Source organism: Leuciscus leuciscus (genome assembly GCF_965113295.1).
Source record: "Leuciscus leuciscus genome assembly, chromosome: 14".
NCBI classification, from domain to species: domain Eukaryota; kingdom Metazoa; phylum Chordata; class Actinopteri; order Cypriniformes; family Leuciscidae; genus Leuciscus; species Leuciscus leuciscus.
In genome coordinates this window covers 33,887,399-33,911,960 of record NC_138738.1, presented here as the reverse complement: position 1 = coordinate 33,911,960, position 24,562 = coordinate 33,887,399, and the positions used below count along the sequence as shown (strand labels likewise).

The following is a 24,562-nucleotide window of genomic DNA, read 5'->3' as shown; positions in this document are numbered from 1 at the left end:
TTATGGAGGAGCGGGGGGTGGGGGGGGTATCTACACAAGATAGGCATTAATTTTTCTCAAGAAAAAAACAACTCACCTAATGCTGTAAACATACAGAAAGATATAGGCCTATAATGCGGTTTTTTTATTTTTTATAATAACTTTATTTAATGATATAAATAAAAATATAATAAATATGTAATATAGTACACATATTTAGCAAAATACTCTTTATAGCTCTTTTTTTCTAGCCAACTAACTGCTAGCCTTTATTATGGTCATTAAATGGCTTTCCTGAGGTAAATGTTGTGACATACATAATTGTTCTCCAGCTGTTTACCATTTGTTTGATTGATTGGTCGATATAATGTATGAGGAATATACATTTCGGTAAGTTGTACTGTATCTTTCAACATTGTTCATTTGTGTTTATTTACTAGCTAGAGATGATCGGTTCACGTGCCGCTAGGGATCCGTCGTGACTCGCGTCACATTTACAAGCGCCAAAAAAAAAACTGTATATTGTTTGAATTTCGTAATAAAAGTGACAGAATCTGAGAGCTGAGATTTTTTTTATATCATAAGTAACCTGCTCTGTCTATTCTGTCAGTCTCCATGTCCTCTTTGCTTCGCGATAAAGTACACAACCAAGCAATGAAAAAAAAGCTTGTAATTAAGGCCGTAACATTGACTTACCTGTCGAGAAGAAAGCAGGCAACTTCAGCGTCTCTTTTGAAAGCTTTCTCCTGCATTAGCTATCCCGACATTAACCCTTGTTTTTGTAATCTCCGGTCACGTTTCCTTTTACGGTCTATTTTGGACTTTTTCGACGACGAGGACTCCTTATCCTGTGACTCAGCATATGTATGAATGAACGGTGTATAAATAATGCCGCGACAGTGACAAGCGCCTCTCACTGCTCTGCGCCTCCGCTTCTGCTGACTTCAGTCACGTGACGCTGGTTCTGAACGAAAACCATAGACGAAAACGCGTTGTGGAAACGCGTTGGCCTAGTACTTTTTGTCCCTCTCTGCTATTATAGTTTTTCAAGATGGCGGAACTACATGGAAGCCTCCGTGGACCTACCCGTCCCATGTATATAAAGATAATAAATTCTTCGTTTACGAGGATTAGTCTGATCATTGGCATAGGTATTTGTACACCATTGAGGGCATATTTATGAATAAAAATATTGATTTTAGATAATAAAATACCTAAAAAGCTACACATAGTCCCTTTAAATAACTATATTAAAATAAATGCCTAGTCTGTTATCACTTACAGTACTGGGTATTATAATTCTGACTTTTTGAATATTCTGTTTCTTTGTATTAATATGTATTAAGTTTGAGCCTGCAGATTTGTTTAGTGTGCTCCATGCTGCAAATTAGTTATGAAGTAAAAACATTTTTTATAAAAACTTGTTTCATAGCAACAGAAATGGAATTCACACACAGTAATTTGTTTTGTTTTAGTATAATGCTTTTCAATGTAAAAATACAACACGCCTCCAGAAAATTGGAGGGATAACACAAGAAATAAATTATACTATAATATAAACCACAATTATTCACATGAGCATTTTTGCACAGAAACATATGCAAGATAAACATAAGGGAAACTCAGCCTCAGAAATATGAGTTTACCTCACAGTTAATATATGATTGATGATCATGCTATATAAAATCTATGATGGGTTAACATTAGGTGAACATTTCCTTTCAGTAAAACAAATACTTTAATATATTTTTAGTGCCACTTGTCACTGTCATGTCATGTTTCATGCCCAGGACAGTCGTCATGGGGAACAACTGGTGACAAATGAAAACACTGTCCCATACCTTAAGCTACAAAACTGACTGAGTTAATGCTTCAATTACTAACTGAAGGACCAAAACAGCAAATAATTACTGTTCCCTGTTATACTGGCATGAATGTTTCCAGCCAAATCCTTATTATTACCGCTCTATAGGGAGTAAAAGGAATGTTCATCTCATGCTTTATTTATCTTTGTGCAAATCTGCTTTAATACATTCTTAACATGCGCACCATGCTGAAATAAAAGGGGACCACTGAGATCCTCAATGGTATTTAACCAAGTAGGCCTCGTGTTTTTTTTTACTGATGTACACTCAGACTCAGACTCTACTGACAGGATTCTTCTCTGAGCTGGGGAAGGAATGGATCTCCCAGCAGCGAAAAGTGCTTTCCTTAAAGTCTGTTTGACGTTTGGTGATGAGGTAAATCTTTTGGAGGATGGAACGGCGAAGAAGAATGTAAACCCATGGGTCCAGTATCTGGTTCCAGGAAGCTATTCGCACCCCCATTATCATCAGGGTCTTATAGGTGGCAAGGTCATCTCCAATAGAGCCCTCATACGAATGTTTCACTGTAATTAGGCCAACAATCTAGAGTTAAGAGTCAAAGACAAAACACCATTAGGATTATGATTTCACAAAATATTAGGAAATAATTAAACGCCTTCTCTCGTCTTGTGACACTTTGCAGACTTGCGTTCATGTGTTTTGAAGGAGGTGTGGCTTTGGAGACGCTCTGAAGGGAGGGTGGGATCTCATGCTTTCAAAGCTAGCCTGCTATTGCTAGCCTCTCCGAAATTGCCTACCCTGAGACTTGTGCATGTTTTAATATTTAGACCACTTCTATTATTGATTGCTAAGTATGTGAAGAGAGTTTCAACAAGCATAACAAAAAGTGTTTATAAAAATTGCCTACCCTACGTTTAATGTCCAAGTAATCTATAATCCAGTCAATTTAAACTATTAGGTGTGTCCCAGTTCGCGTATACGATTCTACGCCATTTTTTGATATAAATAGTAGTATGTTTTATACTGACAATTCCAAAAAGAAAAAAAGTGCACTTCAAATACCCCTTTTCTCCCATCTAGCGGTGAAATTGTTTATGACTACCAACTGAATATTACTTTCTAGCCCCTCCCATTCTGAGGGCGTTTTAACTCCTACGATGGCCGTATTAATTCAAATCTGCCGGCAGTCGCGAGTAATCTCCCCCTCGCATTCGTCACGGTGCCACTGAGTGTAAAAACGCGAAAGGCGAAGCTTGAATTTTTCAGGTATGTCCCTCTTTGGCTAATGTATTTTCAAGATGGAGGCGCAACATGGCTGCCGCCATTCGAGCGACTCGCTCATATGTATTCTAAAAGGCAGATTCTACGCTTACGAGAATACTTGATTAGTTGGTAGAAGTAATTACACATTAATGAGCACATATCATTTTGAAAGAACAAAGTGTTTTTTGCTAAGAATCAACTTAAAAAATTACACAGTGTAGCTTTAATTATGCAAAAATGAAGTGAGGAATGTTGGACACTTCATGCACTCAACTCAAGATAAACTTTAAAATCAGAAATAAAGTCACATTGTAAGAAATAAAGCCACAATAACATTTGCACATTAGGTGAACTTGTATTTTTTTTTTAGGCACCATTACTTCTCAAATGAGTTTCCTCAAATCATTTGAGTAGTCTAATCTCATTAGGGTTTACAATGTACTGCAAGATACAAAAGTCACACAGTGTGAAATATAATAGTATAAAATTGTAATTGCCTTTTTGTTTTGTTTTTTACTATGATGCATAAATGAGCTTCGATGCATTTGCTCAAATTTTTCATTTCTAAATTCTATTTCTAAAATAATTCTACCTTAAAGCAAGGGTTCTCAACTCTGCCCCTAGATCCTGACTCAACTTTCCTGTATTGTTTTGCTCCAACCCTGATCAAACACACCTGAACAAGCTAATGAAAGTTTTCAGGATTATTAGAAAGTTACAGATGAGTTTGATCAAGATTGGAGCTAAACTCTGCAGGAAAGTGAACCTCGAGGGACAGAGTTGAAAACCCCTGCCTTAAAGTGTGTGCTTTGTGCAGTTGAATTATTGCCATTGCTGATACTTACCAGAAGGGGGCTCCAACAGATACAAGATGTGAACATTATGCCCACAAGTTGTACCACCATCTCTATATCATGGGATTTAGCTGATCGACGGTTGCAGGGTTTCCTTCGTATCCTCGCTAACACCAGAGTCAGTCCACTTATGGTGTTACAGACCAAAGCAATAGCAAGGGATGTCAACCCCAGTCCTGAGAACAACAAAACAAAAGCTACGTCTGCCTTCTCGGTATCCTCCAGCACTTCAATGAAACACCAGGTTCCAGGGTACTGGTAGGTGTATGAACCCAGCTGAAAGCAGGGCAGAAGGGCAACGCAAAGAGCTGCTAACCAGATGATAGAAAGAGAGAGTTTAGTCCTTGCAGTCGTAACCAGTGAAGCATGAAGCAGCGGCTTTGTCACACCCAAACACCTCTCAGCTGCCATGGCACAACCAAGAAAGAGCGGGCACAGTCCGAAAAACACCATGCTGCCCCCTAGAAACTGGCATAATGGGTCCGCCCTGTTGTATTCTTCAGAGGGGACACCTCCAGAAAGATACATCCTCATGACTATTGAACCAGGTATGACATGTCCCACAAAGTCTGTGGCCACCAGAGAGCCGGCGAACAGGAGAAATGCTTTGGATCGTCGACGTAGACGGGAATATGCGTTTGCCAGGATGAGTAAAGCCACAATGTTAGACAGGATCCCCAGGGTCATTGACAACATCGCAGCTATGGGGCCGCTCAGCATCGTTCTCTCCGAGGTGACATTCTCGGGAGGATTGGCAAGTGATGGAGAGGTCGCCTGTCCTTCCCATTGACTGTGATTGGAAAATGGATTGAGTGGCGCAGCGCCTGAGGAATTGCTGTGATGCATGGCTAACTCAGTGGAGCGTTTAGCTGCGGGGCTCCCATCTTCATGTAGAGCTGTTGGAAGAGTGGAGAAATATCTCAGAACAGATCATTTGAAAGATTGTAGTGTGTTGACTTTAAGGCCATGTATACAGATAACAGGGAACATTCTCAGAACTTTCAGGCAAAGTTCTCTCAAAGTTTTGAACAAACGTTATTCCAGTAACATTAATAGGACGTTCATTCAAAGTTATGGTCTTTAATAATGTTCTCGAAACATTACAAAAACATTATTTATAGTTTTAGCTGGATGTTCGTGTAATATTTTAGGCTACTTGTTTCAGAATGTTAGGAGGACATTGAAAAGTAACGATTCCATAATGTTTGCAAAATGATAATGGAATGCTCTCTTAACGTTAGTAGAACCAAGTTTTTTTTTTAACTGGACATTTTGAATGTTCAGAGAACATTCAGAAATAACGTTTCATAAATATATTTTATATATATATATTATTTTTTAAATAACCTAATGGGGATATTAGAAAATATTTTTTGTTAGCTTTAAGCATAGCATATTTTTGCTATTTTTAAGAGTGGGTGTTGCCATTTGTAACCTAAATATTTGAGGCTTCTGTTATCATCGACTTCCAAATATTTTTGCTGTACAAAAAAAGTCTGATTAATATTGCAAACTGCCGTTTGTTTGTAATTATTTTAATTTATTATAGTAATCGTAATCATACTGGTTTGAACTTTGTAGTGTAAGCTGTTTAACCGTTTACTGCACTTTGTCATTCTTCTAGTTATTTACCTATAGCAGAAGTCTCACACATTCACATAGCTTACTTCTGCGTTGCAAAATAAGGTGGATATGCTGATATGCCAGTTCACTTTTAGCGAATATATGCATTTAAAATGTAAAATCTCTCTCTTTCTACCTTACTACTTACTGAGTACTTATGTGAGTGTCTATGCTGCTCAAATAGGCCCACTAAACACAACAGTAAGCATTATTCCCAGATAAACGTTTTAAGCCATTGTCACGTGACCTCATCGTTTAGTAATCATATTTTAAATAAACACTGCATTTATGCATTTTTTTATCCAGTTTTGTGTGAAATGTTTTGTCATGCCACGTACATTTTTTTCTGTTTACAGATCAACAACATACAGTGAATATTATACATAATATAATGCAGCAACAGTATAATAAAAAAAATAAAAAAAATAAAGACTGTAAAATGCTACATTAATAAACCTGTTAACTGGTTAGCTGTAAGTTACATTATCATATACAGAGAAAAACTGTAAAAGACTGTAAAATATCTTATAAGTAATTTGACTGCAAAACACTCTCAAATGTAGGCTATGTTATTTTGTAAGTCAGAACTATATGAATCACCATATAATATATATAATATATAGGTCTATTTTAGTTTAGTTTCATCTTATTTTTGTTATCAGAAGGCTAAAACATGTTTTGTGTTATACATTTTCAGTTTCATAGACAGGCCACTTACAATGAACTCTGATTCATCATGTGGCTTTCTATACATTATTATTTTGGTGGTTTTCAGTATATTAGGGTAAAACACCTTTTTAGGGTAAAAAGCCGATTTTGATGGTTTAAGACTCAAAGATTCAAGTCATGTCACTCGATGATAGGCCTATATAAACAGTTGTAAGTTTTAAAACATACCAATATGCCATTCTGTAATATCTAAAAATTTCTGGCAACCACAGCTGACAGCTTTTTTTCTTTTTCACCATAAGTTTAAAAATCAAGGATAGCCCTTGAATATGCCCCAACCAAACTTCAATATGCCATACTTTAATATTGTCATTAAAAACAAACAAACAAAAAATAAAATATTTTTTTACATAAAAAAATAGAAGAATTTAAGCTAAAGCTAAAGTAGGGGAGACATATTCAGGGCCACACCAAATGCTTACAGCTGAGAGAAACAAACAGGCATGTACTGACAGAGCCTCAAATCGTTTAAAACATTCCTGAAGGTTCATTCGCCTGCCTTTGACCTCTCAATGTTATTCTTTCATCCTGGAATCAACAACTCTCTTGAAGAATGCAACAGTGAGTCATATTTAGTTGGTTGTGGATGCATTAAAAATCCATAAAAGATAAAAATAAGTTGCATATGTTGCAACAAGTTCCTATGACACAGCATCTTTGTACAACTCAGTGAAGACCAATGCAATGCTTACCGTTATTTAAGAATATCCATTGGGATTAAAATGTCAGAAACCATGAAGACTGACTAATTTTGTATTCTGTTTTGTAAACAAAATAAATATTTCATTTAATATACAAAGTGGATTTTACTTTGAACTAATAATAATAATAGTAATAAAAAATTTTTTTAATTACTATTAAAAAAATAAAATGATGTTTAACAAAGATTACAAAGTTAGCCTATGTGAGTAACCGGTGAACGTAGAAGAAAAATGGTGCATCGTCATATCCATTATATTCCATACGAGCGCCCGGTCATCTTTACTTCAATAGCAGAAAAAAGTAAAGCAGTATGTTCACATAGGTTACAAAATAGTTACCAATAAGAGGATAATATGTCGTTTTTTTCTTCAGACTGATAGATTCATATAGTTTCGCTGCGGTACATTCCTCCATCAGCCGCGCGCGCTCGGATCAGTCGCTTCAGTACAGTGTGTTTCTGAAGGAAACATGCCGGTGACTTCAGCCTAAACCCCTCCCTGATGAAGATCACTGCACTTAGGTGAGAGTGAATCACTCTTACCGCTTGAGGTGCATGTTTTTGAGAGAAAGATGCTGCTGTTATTATTATTAGCCTATTATTAAGAATATGGGTTAAAGAGAAAATCTTAGCAAGTCATAGAATATATTTACAAACTAGCCTACTTGAGTAATTTCAGGCGTTGGCTTATCATGATAGTTATTTAAACATGACATAATAAACAAAAAAATATTAGCCTATTAATAATGATAAGGGTTTTTCTCTCTGACCTTGAACATATCAAATGTTTCACTAAACTAGATTTTTTTTTTTTTTTTTTTTTTGTAGATTGAAGACAGGTGTCTGTGTTTGCTTAATCTGTTCAACCTGGCAAACTAGAGTGGCTCCACACTTGTGGTTTGGATTTTGACTTACAGCAAAAATTTTATATGGTGAAATTAAAGAAGGCAAGAGAAAACATGATGTTGAAGTGCCATGGGTGTATTAAAGCAATTATTTCTTCTCAAAGACAGAATAGCTAGCTAATGTTTGGACTTTAATATGCATTGAAGCAATATGATTTAATTACCTTTCAGTTTACAAACTAAAATGGCTAGAGTTGATGTGTAAACACCACCATCACAGTAAATCAACTCAGGAATTTGAACAAGACTATAATGTGTAATATAGCATAATATTATATTAATGCATAATGTAGTAAAATATATAGGCCTACTGTACATATTTGAACTGATCAGTTCTAAGAACAAGGTGGGACAAGTTGTTGCCCGCTTTACATTTTGGACATGTTATGAATTGGTTTGGGCCTCATAATCATTTTACTCTGCAAATTTAGCTGAAAAGCCCATAAAAGGCTGTTTCAATTTTTATTTTTTTTGGTTGAAAAATAGAATGTTTGTGACAACTAGCCCCAGTCTTCCCTATATGCCATTGAATTGATACAAATTTGCAAGACTGAGTGTATGAAGTCATTTGGGTGTTATCTGCCCCAGATAAGAAAAGACATGAATTATTTAAATTAAAATGGAGGTTTCAAGTATTATTTTTAATCTTCTGCGGTTGGTGCTTTTCGTTAATAAAGATGACAGTAGCACAAAAAAAAAAAAAGGTTTACAGCAAAGAGCATGGAGTTGATTGATTCTTACAACATAAAATAGGGTCATATCAGCCACATCAATGAGCTCAAGTTGAAGTTTTGAACCACCCAAGTCTCTCATTATGTCATTAGACAGGGATTTTGCTTGTGAGAAGCTCATTATAAGACTATACTGACACGGAACGTTAAAATGGACAGATTAAGAGCGTAATTTCTTTCTTTTCATTTTAAATATGTGGTGTTCAGAAATGTCATCCAGGAGTACTTATAGCACTGTGTATTCTCCCATTCACTTAATAATCTTGTGAATGTAGCCATTTGTATTCTGTTTGCTTTCACTCTCCAAGGCCAAGTCTGAAAGCTCTGACAGCGACCAAAGCTTTATTTGTTTATTTAAAAAAAACCACACATGCTGCTTCCGCTCTTCCCATGTCAAACTGCGGATAACTGAACCTGCAAATTGAGAGCAGAATATATTTTGAAAAGGGCACCAAAGAGTCAATCAAGATCTGCAAGACAAAAACGCATTAATGTTGGAAATCAAGGATGTGCTCAAAGATGCCAAGTGTGTGCAGGTCTTAAATATAGACATATTCCTTTGAATTTTTAACTGCATGCAATTTATTTTTTAATATAAAGGAATAGTTGATAAACAGATGTTTAAAAAATTATAGGAAGAGTTCAAAATTAAAATGTATTATTTACTTGGAACACAAAATACAGCATGTCCAAACGGCTCTTTTCCATACAATTAAAAGTAAATGTTGACAGAACTTTCATTTTTGGGTTAGCTATTCATTTAATATTAATTACTATTTATTAAGTTTGAGTTCTACTAGTAGCGCTGTGTTTATAGGGTTAGACATCTTGGAATAAAAAAGTATTATTTTTAATATGGTCAGCTTGCTGAGGATGAATAATCTTTAATAAAGTTTGACTCTAATGAAGTTAGACTGTGGAATGAGGGTGTAGGCCAAATGGTAAGATAATTTCTTTAATAAACATAACAAAATTGCAGCCTGAAATGAAAATATTTAGCAAAACTTTGAGAGCAGGTTTGGTTTAGATCCCCAGAGCACTCAAAGGGCACAAGTCAGGAAAAGACAGTGGCTCCCAATTTTCCGTAGAGGTGGAACATTGTTCACTACTTGCCAGACATTACAAATCAACCCAGATGCATATTTTTTCCCTCTGGCACAAGAAGTAAAAACAGGTATTTATCCTGGAATGCACATGGACATGCTGATCCAGAAGTGGATCTCTGTGGATTGGAATGTGGTCTGTGTTGACCAGCATGCAGTTGGTTTCATGTAGTCTGCATTGTGATAATAGGCTCATTTTGTTTTGCTACATTCTGCGTTTGGGTTTTTGCTGATTGCTCATTTGTTTTCTCTAGATCGAGGAATTTTGGATAAGATCCCATTGGAGCTGAAACAAGACACAAGGAATGAGCTGTGGGTAGAACTACTGCAGACACAGACGGGTTTGACGTTATACATCTGTTTTTGTTCCCTCATTTAAATAAAGCGATCAATGGTCTCAGTAATATGATTTCTAAAAGGGCAGAGTCTTCCACTGATTTGTCTCTGTGACATTCACAGTAAGGAAAACAACTAAAGCTATTTCCTTAACCAATTAGCAAAGCAGTTACAGATGAGCGCAAACCAAATGTCTTCTCTAGGAGGCAGATGTGGAAGAAACCAAGGTGCCAGATTGGTTCTTGGAGTCTTGCAATCATTTTAAGATTGACAACTCCAACTATTTAATGATGGCACACGTTGATGTTTTTTTTTTTTACTTCAAAGTTGCAAATCAGCATGATTATGCCATCACTTCAGAAATGTCTTGTCCCTTGGAAAGGTTAACAAAACAAAAGGAATATATAATTGCTCTAAATATCTGATTTACTTGGAAAGATGTATGTGTTTCTGTCAAGATAATTCTTAAAACATTACAAAACCAAAGCCTGAATCGCATAAAATAACTAATAATATTGTGTAAATGGGTCAGGAAGTTTTCTAGAAATAATTCCTGTTGTTAACCTTTATCCTCTGACTGTTTGGCCACAGGCTGAATCTTTGGTTTGAAAGCAAGAGACATGCAAAACCAACCATTTGATCTGCAGCCCAAAATTCCACCCAGCCATGAATCTTTCACAAATCAAATGTGGTTCACCACATTCACATTAAAATGTCAAGGCTTTGAAAACACTCCCCCCTTCTATCGCCTGGCCCACCAAACAGAATGCCAATGTGATGTGGGGTGGACGGGTCAAGAAGTATGAGAGAAACCGCTGGTTCCCATGGGCTGATTTTGGTCATTAGTACGACTTGGACAACATTTCCAGTTTTCCTAAAATAAAAAGCTTTTTTCTGATATTACCTTTCATGTAGTGTGTAGCATAGCTGTTTGTGACTGCAAAAGGTCTGCAAAGTTGAAAGTGCATGACAAATAACGTTTTTGTCTCCTAAAAGGAAGAACCGATTCTGAACTGCCCAAACGAGTCGTCAGCAATTCAAGTCTTACTTCCTGTTACAAACCTATGTAATGATGATGTAACAGATTTGTATAATGCATGGTTTTCATTGGCTATCCACGAACAATGTCTACTTTAACCCGCCCTCAAACACAGTTGTATCTGAGGCCTGGTAGAGTTTGATTCTTGTCAATATATCAAGAAGACGGTGTTTTCAGAGCTGCTATTCCACTTTGCATGCACTTCCAAAGGATGAGGACTACGATAAAGCCGACACCGTTACTGTTCGTAAAACTGTGTATCAAGTGCTGAGGAAGCCTCTGGAGCTGAAATTCAGATAATGGCTGTTAACGCACTGTAAGCGCAATGCGCTGATTTCATGCAGCCGTTATTTTGAAATCGAAAGCGAGGCTCCGGTGGGAAGAAAACCGGAAGTGTCGCCTTTAATCACAGGAGAGTAGTGAATGCGATGGCGTATTGTTGTGTTTAATGATGTTGTGTCAATTCAAAAAATTTACATACATTTCTTTCATACTTTAGACTATATACAGTGAAATTCATTTATAAATAAAATATTTTTTTATATATAATTCAGAATGTAAAAAAATAAGCAGGAATGAACTATATACATATCCTATATTGGATATTAACATCCAATAGTGTAAATCGCGGCAGCAGCTTCAGGTTGGTAATCCAAGGCATTGTTGTTTATCTTTACTTCCGGGGTTCTTCCCACCGGAGCCTCACTTTCGATTTCAAAATGGCGGCTGCGTGAAATCAGCGTATAGACTGGGCCGTCTAACCAATCAGAGCAGAGTACGCTCATGGAAAGGAGGGCTTTAGAGAGACTGAATCTTATATGAACCGTTTTAGACTCTTTGAGAAATTTGGTGATGTGCAGTGTATATTATGAGAAAATGTGTGTTTTTGACCTTTGAAGCATGTAAACCTATTGTAGGAGACCTCCAAAACAAAATCAGGAACCGTTAAAATACTGCGTGTTCACACCGCCGCCGCTGCCCTGCCAACGACGCCGCAGAAAGATTCGTGGACGCTTTGATGCTCTGACGTAGATCGAATGCTTGGTCTTTTTTAAAACTTTATTTAAAGGTGCCGCAAAGCAAACAAGAATGTTGACTGTTATTTGTGTAGACTGACCAAGTAGGGTATAAGTTAACCTCATGGAATCTTTTAAATGTAAAAGTAAGAAATTGATCGATGGAAAGAACTTACCAATTATAGTGACATGTTTGCTAATGAAATAAAACAATTACCCAGATAGCAACATTGTTTCGGCCCGGATCCGGCCCACATCTGGCACTTGTGGAATGCGGATCTGACCCACATGCAGCGTGGAATGACGGCCCTTGGGTGGCCCACTCCTGTTGGCCAGATCTGGGCCAAAAGTAGGCCATAGCAATGCCACATGTCAGCCAAGAGCAAAGAAATAAACCAGAACTGGACCTTATCTGAGCCACAAAATCTGTGTATATTAAATATGGAGTCATCTCAGCCTTAATAAGCCTGTTAACAAGCAGAATCACTGAAGAAAAGAAGAGAACAGAAAAAGAGACGAACAGAAACACAAGAACTACAACTGACTTCAGCCACAGCCTTAGATGAAATCAACTGAAGAGAAAAGAAGACATTAAATCTGTGAAGATCTCAGCAGAGGAGGATTAAACAACTCCACAAACAGCATTACCAGCTTCCCTTATTACTAACCAGACTGACTTTATTTCTGTCAGACGTCTACAGAAGTTTTATTGAGAATTAACAGAGGTTTAACTCTGTTTCATTTAAAGTCACCATAAGAGTGACTAGTGTTTCCATTAGTTGGGCTCTTAACTCTTAGTATATCTTAACTCTTGTCTTTTTTGGCCGCTGTGACAGTGTGTTTGTCAAACACATTTACAACAGCAAAGAAAGCTGAAGTGAAATGAGATCAGGTGATGATGGTTACCTGTTGATGGTTTTATAATCATCATGAAATAACCTTTCACTGATGTCTTTGGAATCTAACAATTGTGTTGATCCATTTATATTTTCACATCACAAATCCTGTGTTTCTGCATAATGGGGTCTAGCAATATTATAACTGTCAGTTTAAAGCTTTTAACAAACATGAGATCAAAAATGTAACTTATGCTGACACACACAGATATCAACAATCAACGTATGAATCTCAACAATGGTGACAATCACAAATATTTAGATAAAAAGAACAATTCACATCACTGAAAAGCTACTAATTCACAACAAAAACAACAGCAAAAAATAAAAGCAAATATTTAGAATCAAACAAAATTATAGGACAATTCAGCTGCATAATTTATTCATGTTGCAATGCATGCTGGGAGTTTTTTACTATGCAGGTACCCAGCATGCATTGCAGCAAAGTACTTTTGATTGTCACCATTGTTGAGATTCATACACTGATTGTTGATGTCTGTGTGCGTCTTATTAAACTGACTTTTTTGTGCTCATGTTTGATAAAGTCTTCTAACTTATTGATATTATATTGTTGGATCTCATGCTGCAGAAACACGGGGTTTGTGATGTGACATTATTAATGGATCAACACAATTGTTACATTCCAAAGACATCAGTGAAAAAGGTTATTTCATGATGATTATAAAACCATCAACAGATAACCATCAGCACCTGATCTCATTTCACTTTAGCTTTCAAATGTGTTTGACAAACACTCTGTCACAGCGGCCAAAAGAGATATAAGATATATTAAGAGTCAAGACCCCAACTAATGGAAACACTAATCACTCTTATGGTGACTTTAAATGAAACACATTAGAGTTAAACCCATTAATTCTCAATAAAACTTTTGTAGACGTCTGACAGAAATAAAGTCAGTCTGGTTAGTAATAAGGGAAGCTGGTAATGCTGTTTGTGGAGTTGTTTAATCCTCCTCTGCTGAGATCTTCACAGATTTAATGTCTTCTTTTCTCTTCAGTGGATTTCATCTTAGACTGTGGCTGAAGTCAGTTGTAGTTCTTGTGTTTCTGCTCGTCTCTTTTTCTGTTCTCTTCTTTCCTTCAGTGATTCTGCTTGTTAACAGGCTTATTAAGGCTGAGATGACTCCATATTTAATATACACAGATTTTGTGGCTCAGATAAGGTCCAGTTCTGGTTTATTTCTTTGCTCTTGGCTGACATGTGGCATTGCTATGGCCTGCTTGTGGCCCAGATCTGGCAAACAGGAGTGGGCCACCCAAGGGCCGTCATTCCACGCTGCATGTGGGCCAGATCCGTATTCCACAAGTGCCAGATGTGGGCCGGATCCGGGCCGAAACAATGTTGCTATCTGGGTAAAAGCCATTTGTGAGGTGTGGCTTTTGTGGTCATGGTTAAGTGCTAATCTAATTTGCATTCCCGCTGAAAAACAAGCGTTCTAGCGTGAAAATGTTGCCTATAAATAGTGTTGCGCGCCTTCTTATCAAATTCACATGATCAACCTCTCCTCTATTTTGCTTGGGAACTAATGTGGTCAGAACCAAAGTTTACTTGACTGCGTTCTCTGGATTCCTCTCAAGTGGAGGACTTCTACATATTTTTTTCTTGTTTGAGAATGGTTTCACTCAGATATACAAGACTATCACAACTTCCATTTCATGCCGACTTCAATAACAGAGCTAAACTGTTAAGTGTCAAAACATTATTAAACATATAATGTTGAAAGTAACTAGGCAGCACAAGTAGCATTATTAGAAACTGTTAAATCATATAGTTTTACTTTTCATCAGGATTAGAACAAGATTATTGCTTTGATGGTGCCGGTGGGCTCAAAAGTTGTCATGAATCTTATATATCTATATATTTTTATATTTATAGTATGCACACATGATAAAAAGCCTCTGTCTAATATCTTCATGTAATTAAAGAATATGCAGCGAAAGCACTTTCTTCAATTCACCGTAAGCCACTAAAAAAAACATAATGTTCAGAACAGAAGAGAACAGAGCATTTTCTTCCGATATATACTGCAGCTGTCACGATAATTAGTTGGTTAGAGATTGCAGACAGAGAATGGGGACAGACAGTAACATGATTCATATTAGGAAAAGGGAGAAATAACCCTGTGATCCCATTCAGTAGATGTGCGAACACAGACACGCACCAGAAGATGACCATTTATAAACTTTTTTAATCTAGCACTCATCTGAACATCAGGCTCTGGAAATGAATTTCAAACATTGTTCTTTAAAAAAAAGGTGTCATGACTCATCAGGACATGGTCGGCATGGTTTTCTCTGTATCTCACGTATTCACCAGCCTCAGGGCACCGGGGGTCAATAGGGACAAAAACCTGCGTATGAAGGTCTTGCTTAAGGCCACATGAGACAAACGAATGGCAAATCCATTGAAATCAAATTAGGCTTCAAGCATACTCTTAATTTGCTTTCAAAATACTGTGAGCAAAGCAGTGCAAGTTAGACTGTAAAGGCGTAGGGTACATGCATCTCATAATAAAATTTTTAGCTATAACAAGACTATTTTGCCATGCACACTTGCTTGATAATATTACTGATTCAGTATTGGCTCCATTACCAGATGGTATAGACACAAATCAATTAATGGACTTTTCTCACAAAATGTTCTGTCACTTCCGCTGATTTATTGTATGCATGTTGACCCTTAATGGCTTAGTTAGCAATACTGAAGCTTGCTATTTTTCATTCCATGCTGGCATGTGTTTTATGCGCTTGTGAGTTCTTCAAAATGGCTCTTACAAGAAAACCTTGCTTAAGAAAGTATAGAGGATTATTATGGAAAAGCTCTTTTACCACAGTCTTTTGATCTGAATATCATTTTCTAAATGTGAAAAATGATTAATTGCAGTGATAAAATGCTAGCTGAGCAACTATGATAGTGTAAGAGTAAAATGTTTCTACAGTAGGCCTATGTGATAAATAACTGGCAATAATAATTATCGGTCTATTCCACACTGGCAATAACAACTCTTGGTCCATTAGATTTGCTGTAATTTGTAAGACTGTCATGGGCTGAAAATTGAACATATGGTTGGTGGGTGGCAAGAGGACAATAATTACATTGGGAACGATGTGTAAGAAGATTCATATACTGGGGAACATCCATGGAGTCAACATGAATCAGACAAATTACCTCAATACAGGCATGGTTCGGCTTTGATTATAGAATGGACACTATATTGGCAAGGTAAAGACCGAACACAAACGGTCTCGCTCTCTCTAAAGCCGTCTAATTAACTAATGATGGTTTATAAATGCTTTAATGCGAGGTTGAGCTCACATAAAATGTCAATGAGCGCCACACTAAAAAAAATTAATTCTGCATCTAAAGACAACAACCTTGCAGGGTTTCTTAGCCACAGAAATAGCCTGTTTTTATAGCCAAACATGGTCAAACTCTTGACCTATAATTTCAGAGACATAATCAAAATCCACGTCCTGTAGTCTGGAGGTTATGATCATGGCTAAATGTTGAATTTACCCTGGTGGATAAAAAGCCACTGTTGGATATCAGATGTTAAATAAAACCAAAGTTCGTTGGAGTTGTAGAAACTTGATGGCATGTCTGATTAAATCACGGGACAAATACCAGTCCTGTAGTCTCTTTTATTTTAGGTTCAAGATGCTTAAGTCTTGAGTAATTCACATAACATGAAGTTCATGGATTCACATGAAGCAGATTCACAAGATGTAAATGGACAGGTGTTAACAGATGGACAGGATGAACAGGATGTAAAGGATGGTCTTAAGTCACTACAATCAATACAATAAAGGAAATCAAACTCATATAATTCATCAATAAACATATCAACAACATATATATATATACTCAATCCAAATAATGATTAAATATCCAATCCAAACAATTCATAAACAAATTCAAACAATACAATTGGCAAAACAGACTTACTCTACTCAACACATCCTAAGGAAAGGACTCAAAGGACATGCTTGAGTGTTCATTCAAACACCCACACCTCACCAATATAAAAGAAACAAAGGAAAGAAGTGAGGTCTACTTATAGACCTTGACCAGGGGTGGTTGGGTAATGTAGTGCACTAGATTTGGTAGTGTAGTCTGGAATAGTGGGATATAGTGTCATTTTGTTTTATCTGGACCAAGAATAAAAGTGACACTAAATAAATAAAACATTTTTGAACAAACTTCAGCTTTACTAAAGCAATATCACATGAGCAAGAGTGTGTTATGGTCGCTTATTTGCATGCTTGTGATTACCCGTGTTAACAAGAGGCAGCACATTTGTGTGATTTTACTTTTATACACAGTTCAATAAACAAGAAGTTAATGTAACTTAAATTTTAGGCACAATATTGGCAGTTACTTTGTCTGTTTTTGCTTCGTCAATAAAAATAATTCCACACAAAGCCTGAACAGACAGCAGTGGTGTTGCAACATTTTCATGGCAATTCGTAACTATTTTACATTTTGGATTATTCATAAAAAATATTTATGATCCACTACACCATTATGAAACCCCTTTGTACGAATTCATACGAAATTGCCATCTGGTAAACACTGTCACGTTTTCTCATGAGATCGGGTTGGGTTTCCTTTCTGAACAGATCAGCGTTTTGATCGATTCGTTTGAATGAATGATTCAGTGATCACATGTAATGATGATGTCACCTGCAGAGAGACAATGAAAAACCCCCACCATTAAGGCAAAGACTAACAGTGTGTCTGAAAGAAAAACAGACAAGTGGAGAGATACATTGAAAAATGTGTGCTTTTGGACTGTCAATGTTGTTTGACAAATCAGATTTAAGGACCAGTGTTTACATTTTAAATCTAATAAAAAAATTAAAGGTATAATTTCTACAGATAATATTCCACTTTCTTTTGAAAATATTAGGAAATTAGCCTTTAAGAACAAAGATAGTAGTATCTTAGCCTATATTTGATTAAACAGCATGTATGTTTTTAAAGGTATTTTGTGAAATGAATGCCTTGACTGCAATGTTTTCTCATAAAGTGCAATAAAAGATCTAATTCTGATGCTTTTACTGTGGCTTGTGCTTCGAAATGCCTGAAACACAGATAGAATATTGTGCTGGGAATCTGGATGAGACCTTTCAAGCTGTCTTTAACCTCTTCCCTGCATGAGAGCAGAAAACATCTGGAAGGTTATGTGTGTGGAAGTGTGTTTATCAATGGTCCTTCCGTGGAAAGTTTCATCCCCCTGTCATTCCATGGAAAGCAAATTTCCTCCCCCTGTGGTATTATATAAATAAATGAAACTATAAATGTTCTGAACCCTCTCTATAGCAGCGTCTTCAGAGCGGCCTGTGACCCTAGGTGGTCTGTAGCGGTACAGGGGTCAGCCAATTATTGTTTGATCTCAAACTAACTTTAACTGCATTACACAAAAATACTATAAGTTGTGTAAAATTTGGTATTGACCCTGTCATATTTATCCAAAGCAACTTATAAATGAGGACAAACAGATTTAGTAGATTTCCTGCTTTTATGGTCCTTGTTCTTCCACAGCTGCAGAGGCTGGTGTATCAGATTACAGCTGTACAGAATCCAGACTGTGAATGAACTGGTTTTAGTAATTTGGGAAATCTACTCCCTAGCCATCACAGGACCTCTAGTGTTACCAGTTAATATTGTCAGCTTTCAGGATATGGATATGTGTTTCCACTAATGGACTTTAGATAAATGAAAAGTCTGACTGCATATAACAAACTGCTAAGACTTTTGGGTAAAAAAAAAAAAAAAAAAAAAGAGGTTGCGGTGAGGCAATGTGGACAACAATACAATAGGACAACAATATGCAAGTGCTATTACCCTTCCCAGTACCTGTATTTATTTATTTATTTTTATTTAAAGATGATAGATATAGAATAGAAGATAAAGTGTTAGTATTAATGGATCAAGTGTTGCCGAAAAAGATGCGTCTTCAGGCGTTTCTTGAAAAGGGACACGGACACGGACACGGACACGGACACGGAGTTGGGCAGGTCATTCCATCAGCATGGAACAGACCAGGAAAAGGTCCGAGAAAGAGATTTAGGGCCTCTTTGAGATGGCAGCACAAGACGGCGTTCACTTGCAGAGCGCAAGTTTCTGGATGGCACATAAGTCTGAAGTAATGAGTTTACAGTAAGTAAAAGGGAGCAGAGCCAGTGGTTGTTCTGTAGGCAAAAGTCAGTGACTTGAATTTGATGCTAGCAGCAACTGGCAACCAGTGCAATTTAGTGAGGAGAGGAGTGACGGGTGCTCTCTTTGGCTCATTAAAGACCACTCTAGCTGCTGAATTTTGGATCAGTTGCAGAGGTTTGATATTGCAAGCTGGAAGACCTGCCAGGAGAGTATTACAATAGTCCAGTGCTTGGACAAGGAGTTGTGTATATGCTCTGATAGGAAGGGCCTGATCCTCCTGATGTTGTATAAGGCAAATCTGCAGTTCTACCAATGTGGTCTGTAAAGTTCAATTGATCCTCAATCACAGCTCCAAGGTTCCTGACCTTGATGGAGTTATGGATGACGAGCCTATAGCTGATATAGCTGAGATGCGAGCACCTACCGTCGGATCATCAGGCTGGAATGAGAGGTAGAGTTGTGTGTCATCAGCGTAGCAGTGATAGGAAAAGCCTATCACACACACACACACACACACACACACACACACACACACACACACACACACACACACACACACACACACACACACACACACACACACACACACACACACACACACACACACACACACACACACACACACACACCCCCCGTTAATTCTTCTTTTAAAGCATATACTGTGAGAATCGGTGAAACACCTATGAAAAATCAATACAGACATTTCCTTCATATTAACACAGGACATATTTTAAAATACTTTTCTTATAGTGTAATATCATACATTTTAGGCTTTTAGATTTTTTAGCGCCACACTGATGACATAATAAAATTGTATTTTTTTACAGTAATATACTAAAATCATATTAACATGCATATCTTGTGAGACAGACCTTTGAAGCAGTGAGTATTTTAATGTACTGATTGGCCTCATTCAATTCCATTGTAGTTGTTTTTTTAAAGACATGTAAGGGTGAATATATAAAAAAATATTCTTAACTTGTTCGGAACCCATATTCCTTTAATGATTCTCTCCAGTGTTTTTGATGTCCTTGAGAGCTTTATTTGTTTAATGAAGCTTGAGTCTTTTACCGCTCAGGCAATAATAAACGTCTCCGCTGACTTTTTAATTGACTTTATATGTGAGAATTCAAGCTGTGAGGTGTAGTGTCCAAAGGCTGCCATGGCCTGGGTTGTTTTTCTTCCTGCTTGACCTGGATGAATTCCTGCTTTAATCTTCTTTTTCAAAAGCAGGGTCCATATTACATATCCATAAAGGCAGCTGCCGCTTAATTCCTCTATATCTCATTCTGCCAAGTTTAACACATAAGTTTTCCTTTGAACTGCACTCTCAACATTCTGGATCTGAAAAAGACAAGAAGATTAAATCCAGAAGATTGAAATATTTTGTGTGAACTACTCACAAACCCTTCATTTCTGACAAAGGAATCAATGTAAAATGAAAGTTGAATACATTTTACATCCCACACAACACCTTAACCCTTATTCTCATTCTGATTTATATCAGTAAATGCAACAGATATTTTGTCTTTTGATGAAATGCTAGAAATACTCCATCATAGGGTCCAAAATGATGTGACCATATTGAAAATCAGTGATTTAAAATCTAATTTAAACCTTTAAAAGAAAGGTTATAAAAGAAATCATAGTCTGCACCCTTTCTAGGTTACTGATCAAATGAGAAAATAAATAGCATTATTAATCATGTGAACTAAAAAGGTCAGATTTTAAAGGTGAAGTGTACAATTTGCACAAATTGAATTGCACAAATATTGATTGTTTTCAGACAAGTTTCTGAAACACTCCCCTCCATCTTCTATTGGCCAGTAAACAGATGACCCCGCCCCGCGATCACACCATTGGTCGAGCCAGTGTTCCTGTGTTTGCTGGTTGGATTGCAGAATTCAGGGGAATATATAAGATATGGTACAATGTGTTTAACGGAAAAAAGAATAGGCCTATTAGACACTTTGATAACTGAAAGCATAAAATAAACATACTATAATATAACAAAAACACAAGTTTGAGCATTTGTAGAGCTTTGTGAATGACAAGTGGCCAAATCTTTGGTGTTGATTCTGTTGGATAAGAACCGAGAGAAAATATTTTAATATAAATGTACACATTTCAAATTTAAGATTCAATAGATAATATATTGAGAACAGATCAAATAAATGCATGTGCCAATAAAATCGGAAGGATTACACTCTTTTGCATCTGGAAAAGGTTGATGTTGTGACCAAAACACCATTAGTTAATGTCTCTGGCAATCACAATGGATTTCTCAATGGATTTGATCTTTCCGGAGGCTCTGTGCTCTTTGAAGACTCCTGAGAAATGAAAAGTATGTCCAGAGTCATTAATCATGAGTGGACATACATCTCCAATGTGAGATGTTGAATAAAAAGTGCAGATGATGAAAGATTGTCTCATAACTCATTTACTTCATAGAATAAGCACACACTGGTGCTCTTTGTTGGATTTGCAGTTACGGTCAGTCTGTTCTCCTTGAATAAAACACAAATGGTTTGTCTCTTCTGGGATTGAGGTCTGTTGAAATTACAATAAATGTGCAGAAAATTGTGCAAATGGCTGATTAACATGGACTATAGCAGTTATCTGGCTTTGGTGTAAGAATAATGTTTGTAATTTTTTTTACAATTACATGATTTGAAATGTTATATAAACAATCTAACAAAACAAAATTAATATGAAAAACAGCTTATTTTAAACATCAAATATCTGGCTATTTTTTATGCATACAATATATTTTTCATAATGCATGGTTTAATTTTTATAAATTGATTTATAAAGAGTCTATTTAATTTTGATGTTTATAGCTAGAAGATTACAAATTAATGAATACAATACAAAAAAAATCAGATTCTGAACAACAAAGGCTATCTATCCCGTTTGGCCCGAGCCAACAGAAGGTCTACTGTGCCACAAGTCATTTAAAATTTTACACACATTGCATTGCCCTCTGTTGTGTAGCCTCAGACCAATCAGAGAGCCTATGACCCTTGTCTACAGTTGAAAGCAGCTACAATGGGCACACAAGTGTTAGAACTGGACCTTGGAGCAGTGGAAGAAGGTCGTCTGGTCCAATGAGTCTCGTTTTCTTTTACAGTGCAAAAGTGTGACCCTCTGGGCAATGTTCCGCTGGAAAACCCTGGGTCCGGCCATTCATATAGACTTAAATTTGACGTGCCACCTACCTAAACATTGTTACAGAGCAGGTCCACCCCTTTTAAAATTTTCAGGAGGCTAACCTTCTTTCACAGAGCATTTGATTAAAAAACCAAATTAAGATGAGTTTCAGAACTTTGTAGCCCACTACATTTGATTTGCCGAAAGAAAAAGAGCACTCTAAAAACTGCTGGTTTGTTTCAACCCAACTTTGGGTCAAATATGGACAAACCTAGCCGTTGGGTTAGCTTTTCACATTACATTTTTTACCCAACGTTTGGGTTTGTCCATATTTGACCCAAAGTTGGGTTAAAACCACCCAGCATATTTTAGAGTGAGTCCATGTGAGAATCAGTCAGTGAAAAAAAAAGAAAAAAAAAAGGAACTGGAGAAAGAGAGAAGGTTAGGCAATATGAGAAACACAACAAAACAAGTCTCCAGACCCTCATCTCTGGACTGTTTTGTCTTTCAACGGTGTCTAGAGATTCATGATTCATTACACAAACACTCATGGATTCCATTTGTTCATCACAACAATGAAAAAAGCTGTTTGATATTTCTTATTGCTATTAAATAAACTCAAAAGACCAACTAAGATGCACCTGCAATTCAAATGCACTTATATTTTCCCAAGTCCCTTTTATATTTCCCCAAGTCCCCCAAGTAAGTGCAAGGGAATGTAAATACAGACTAAAGAACCAGCCAATGAATGATTCAGACACTGGGGATAGATAAAGATACATGTTTATCTATTTTAATATTTAAAAGATAAATAGCTGTTTGTCATTGAACATAATCATGCACTGAATGCCAAAGAGAATTAGATTTAGCTTTCTTGTGTGAATGAGTTTTAAAGTATTTTTAAGTAGTAATAATTTCGTAGTAAACTAAGAAGTTATAGGATTGCCAAGCATGACTAGTTAAAGGGGTCATACTTTTGTCATTTTTCATACTCATACAGAGTTATAACAAAATTACTTCCATTTACACAAAAAATTTACACACAAAAATGATAAAAGTTTAAGTTAAATACAAATTTAAGTTTAATTGCTGCCCTAATTTTGCCCTAATCTGCAATTGCAGTTATTTGCGGAATTATCAACTTTACGTGTGTTGTGCCTCGGCACGGCACGGCCTGGATGAATCCAATGTTTTGAGGAGAATGTGCGGCTGTTAATCACTGCGCCGGTGTGGATCCTGTCATTCAGAATCACATGATTCTACTTTTTGGAAGTATGACCAACATAAGAATTTTCACCGGAAAATGTCATCTGAACAAGCAAGTAACATCCATGTTCTGACCAACTAAGCGGAAAAAAGCATTGCAGTAAATCGCGCTGATTAAATATAACGATCGCTTATCATATCACGTCAAACCGTGCAAATTATACTTTGTTCTCAAATTGTTACTGTTAACAACATCAGTATTGCGTGACTACATTTAATGCCCTTCCGATATTTATCCTTGTTTTCACATGGGCCCGGAACTTTTTTTCTGTAGCCACTCCGAAGTCCGAAGTCTTTTGCATTTTACAACGGGTGAATCTCCAGTTGTCACTGGTGATTGTCGTTTGAACCTTTCTGGATCCGCCATCAAATTGATAAGTTTAATTATATCAAGTGCTGTGAGAAAAGGCTATAAATCTCCACTTTCAACATCCTCACACTCATAGCCTACTAGCCGATACACCTTCTTTATGTGTACAGATGTGACGTAATGACACAAACACATGCTCGAATTTCCAGCGGAAATCCACCAGTACCACTGGAATTAAAAACATTATTACAAGCTTACCGTTTTGAATCAAGCTAAGGCAAGCAGAGAGTTTTGAACACTGGCTGGTTATATACTTGCTAAAAATTTTATTTGGATAATTTTTAACCCAAAAAATTACAGACTTCAGCTTTAAGTGAAATCAAAGCTACAACCTACAGTGATGAGTTCATTGTACTTTTTGAACAGTTCGAACATATTGATGAAGAAAATTGAGCTGCAGCTTTAAAACTAAATAGAAATAAAGAGAAAAGATGACAGAAATCATTGTGACTGACAACCTAAATGGAAGGAAACAATAGCTTACAGGAGATCGCTGGAGTATCACAAGGAGATTTCACAGGTAAGTAGAGCAGGTCAATTGTCTGTAATCTGTACTGGAGAGACCAGACTAAGTTCACACAACTGTTTTCAAC

The 24,562-nt window shown here is 36.7% G+C and overlaps 1 protein-coding gene across 3 annotated transcripts; it reads right to left on the bottom strand.

Annotated features, from left to right (window-relative positions):
* Positions 1-349: 349 nt before the first annotated feature.
* On the bottom strand, positions 350-7,439 carry ptger1a (prostaglandin E receptor 1a (subtype EP1)). Of its 3 annotated transcripts, XM_082189830.1 has the most exons (4): positions 7,315-7,439; positions 6,967-7,032; positions 3,914-4,818; positions 350-2,387 (listed from the first exon to the last, which is right to left on the bottom strand). In XM_082189830.1, exons 3-4 carry the CDS (start codon positions 4,766-4,768, stop codon positions 2,118-2,120), a joined length of 1,125 nt encoding a protein of 374 aa, XP_082045956.1. In that variant the 5' UTR covers positions 4,769-4,818; positions 6,967-7,032; positions 7,315-7,439; the 3' UTR covers positions 350-2,117. The 3 variants fall into 3 exon arrangements, with proteins under 3 accessions (XP_082045956.1, XP_082045957.1, XP_082045955.1); XM_082189831.1 differs by having other exon boundaries at positions 6,967-7,408; XM_082189829.1 differs by lacking the exon at positions 6,967-7,032 and having other exon boundaries at positions 7,315-7,406.
* Between the last annotated feature and the right edge of the window lie 17,123 nt (positions 7,440-24,562).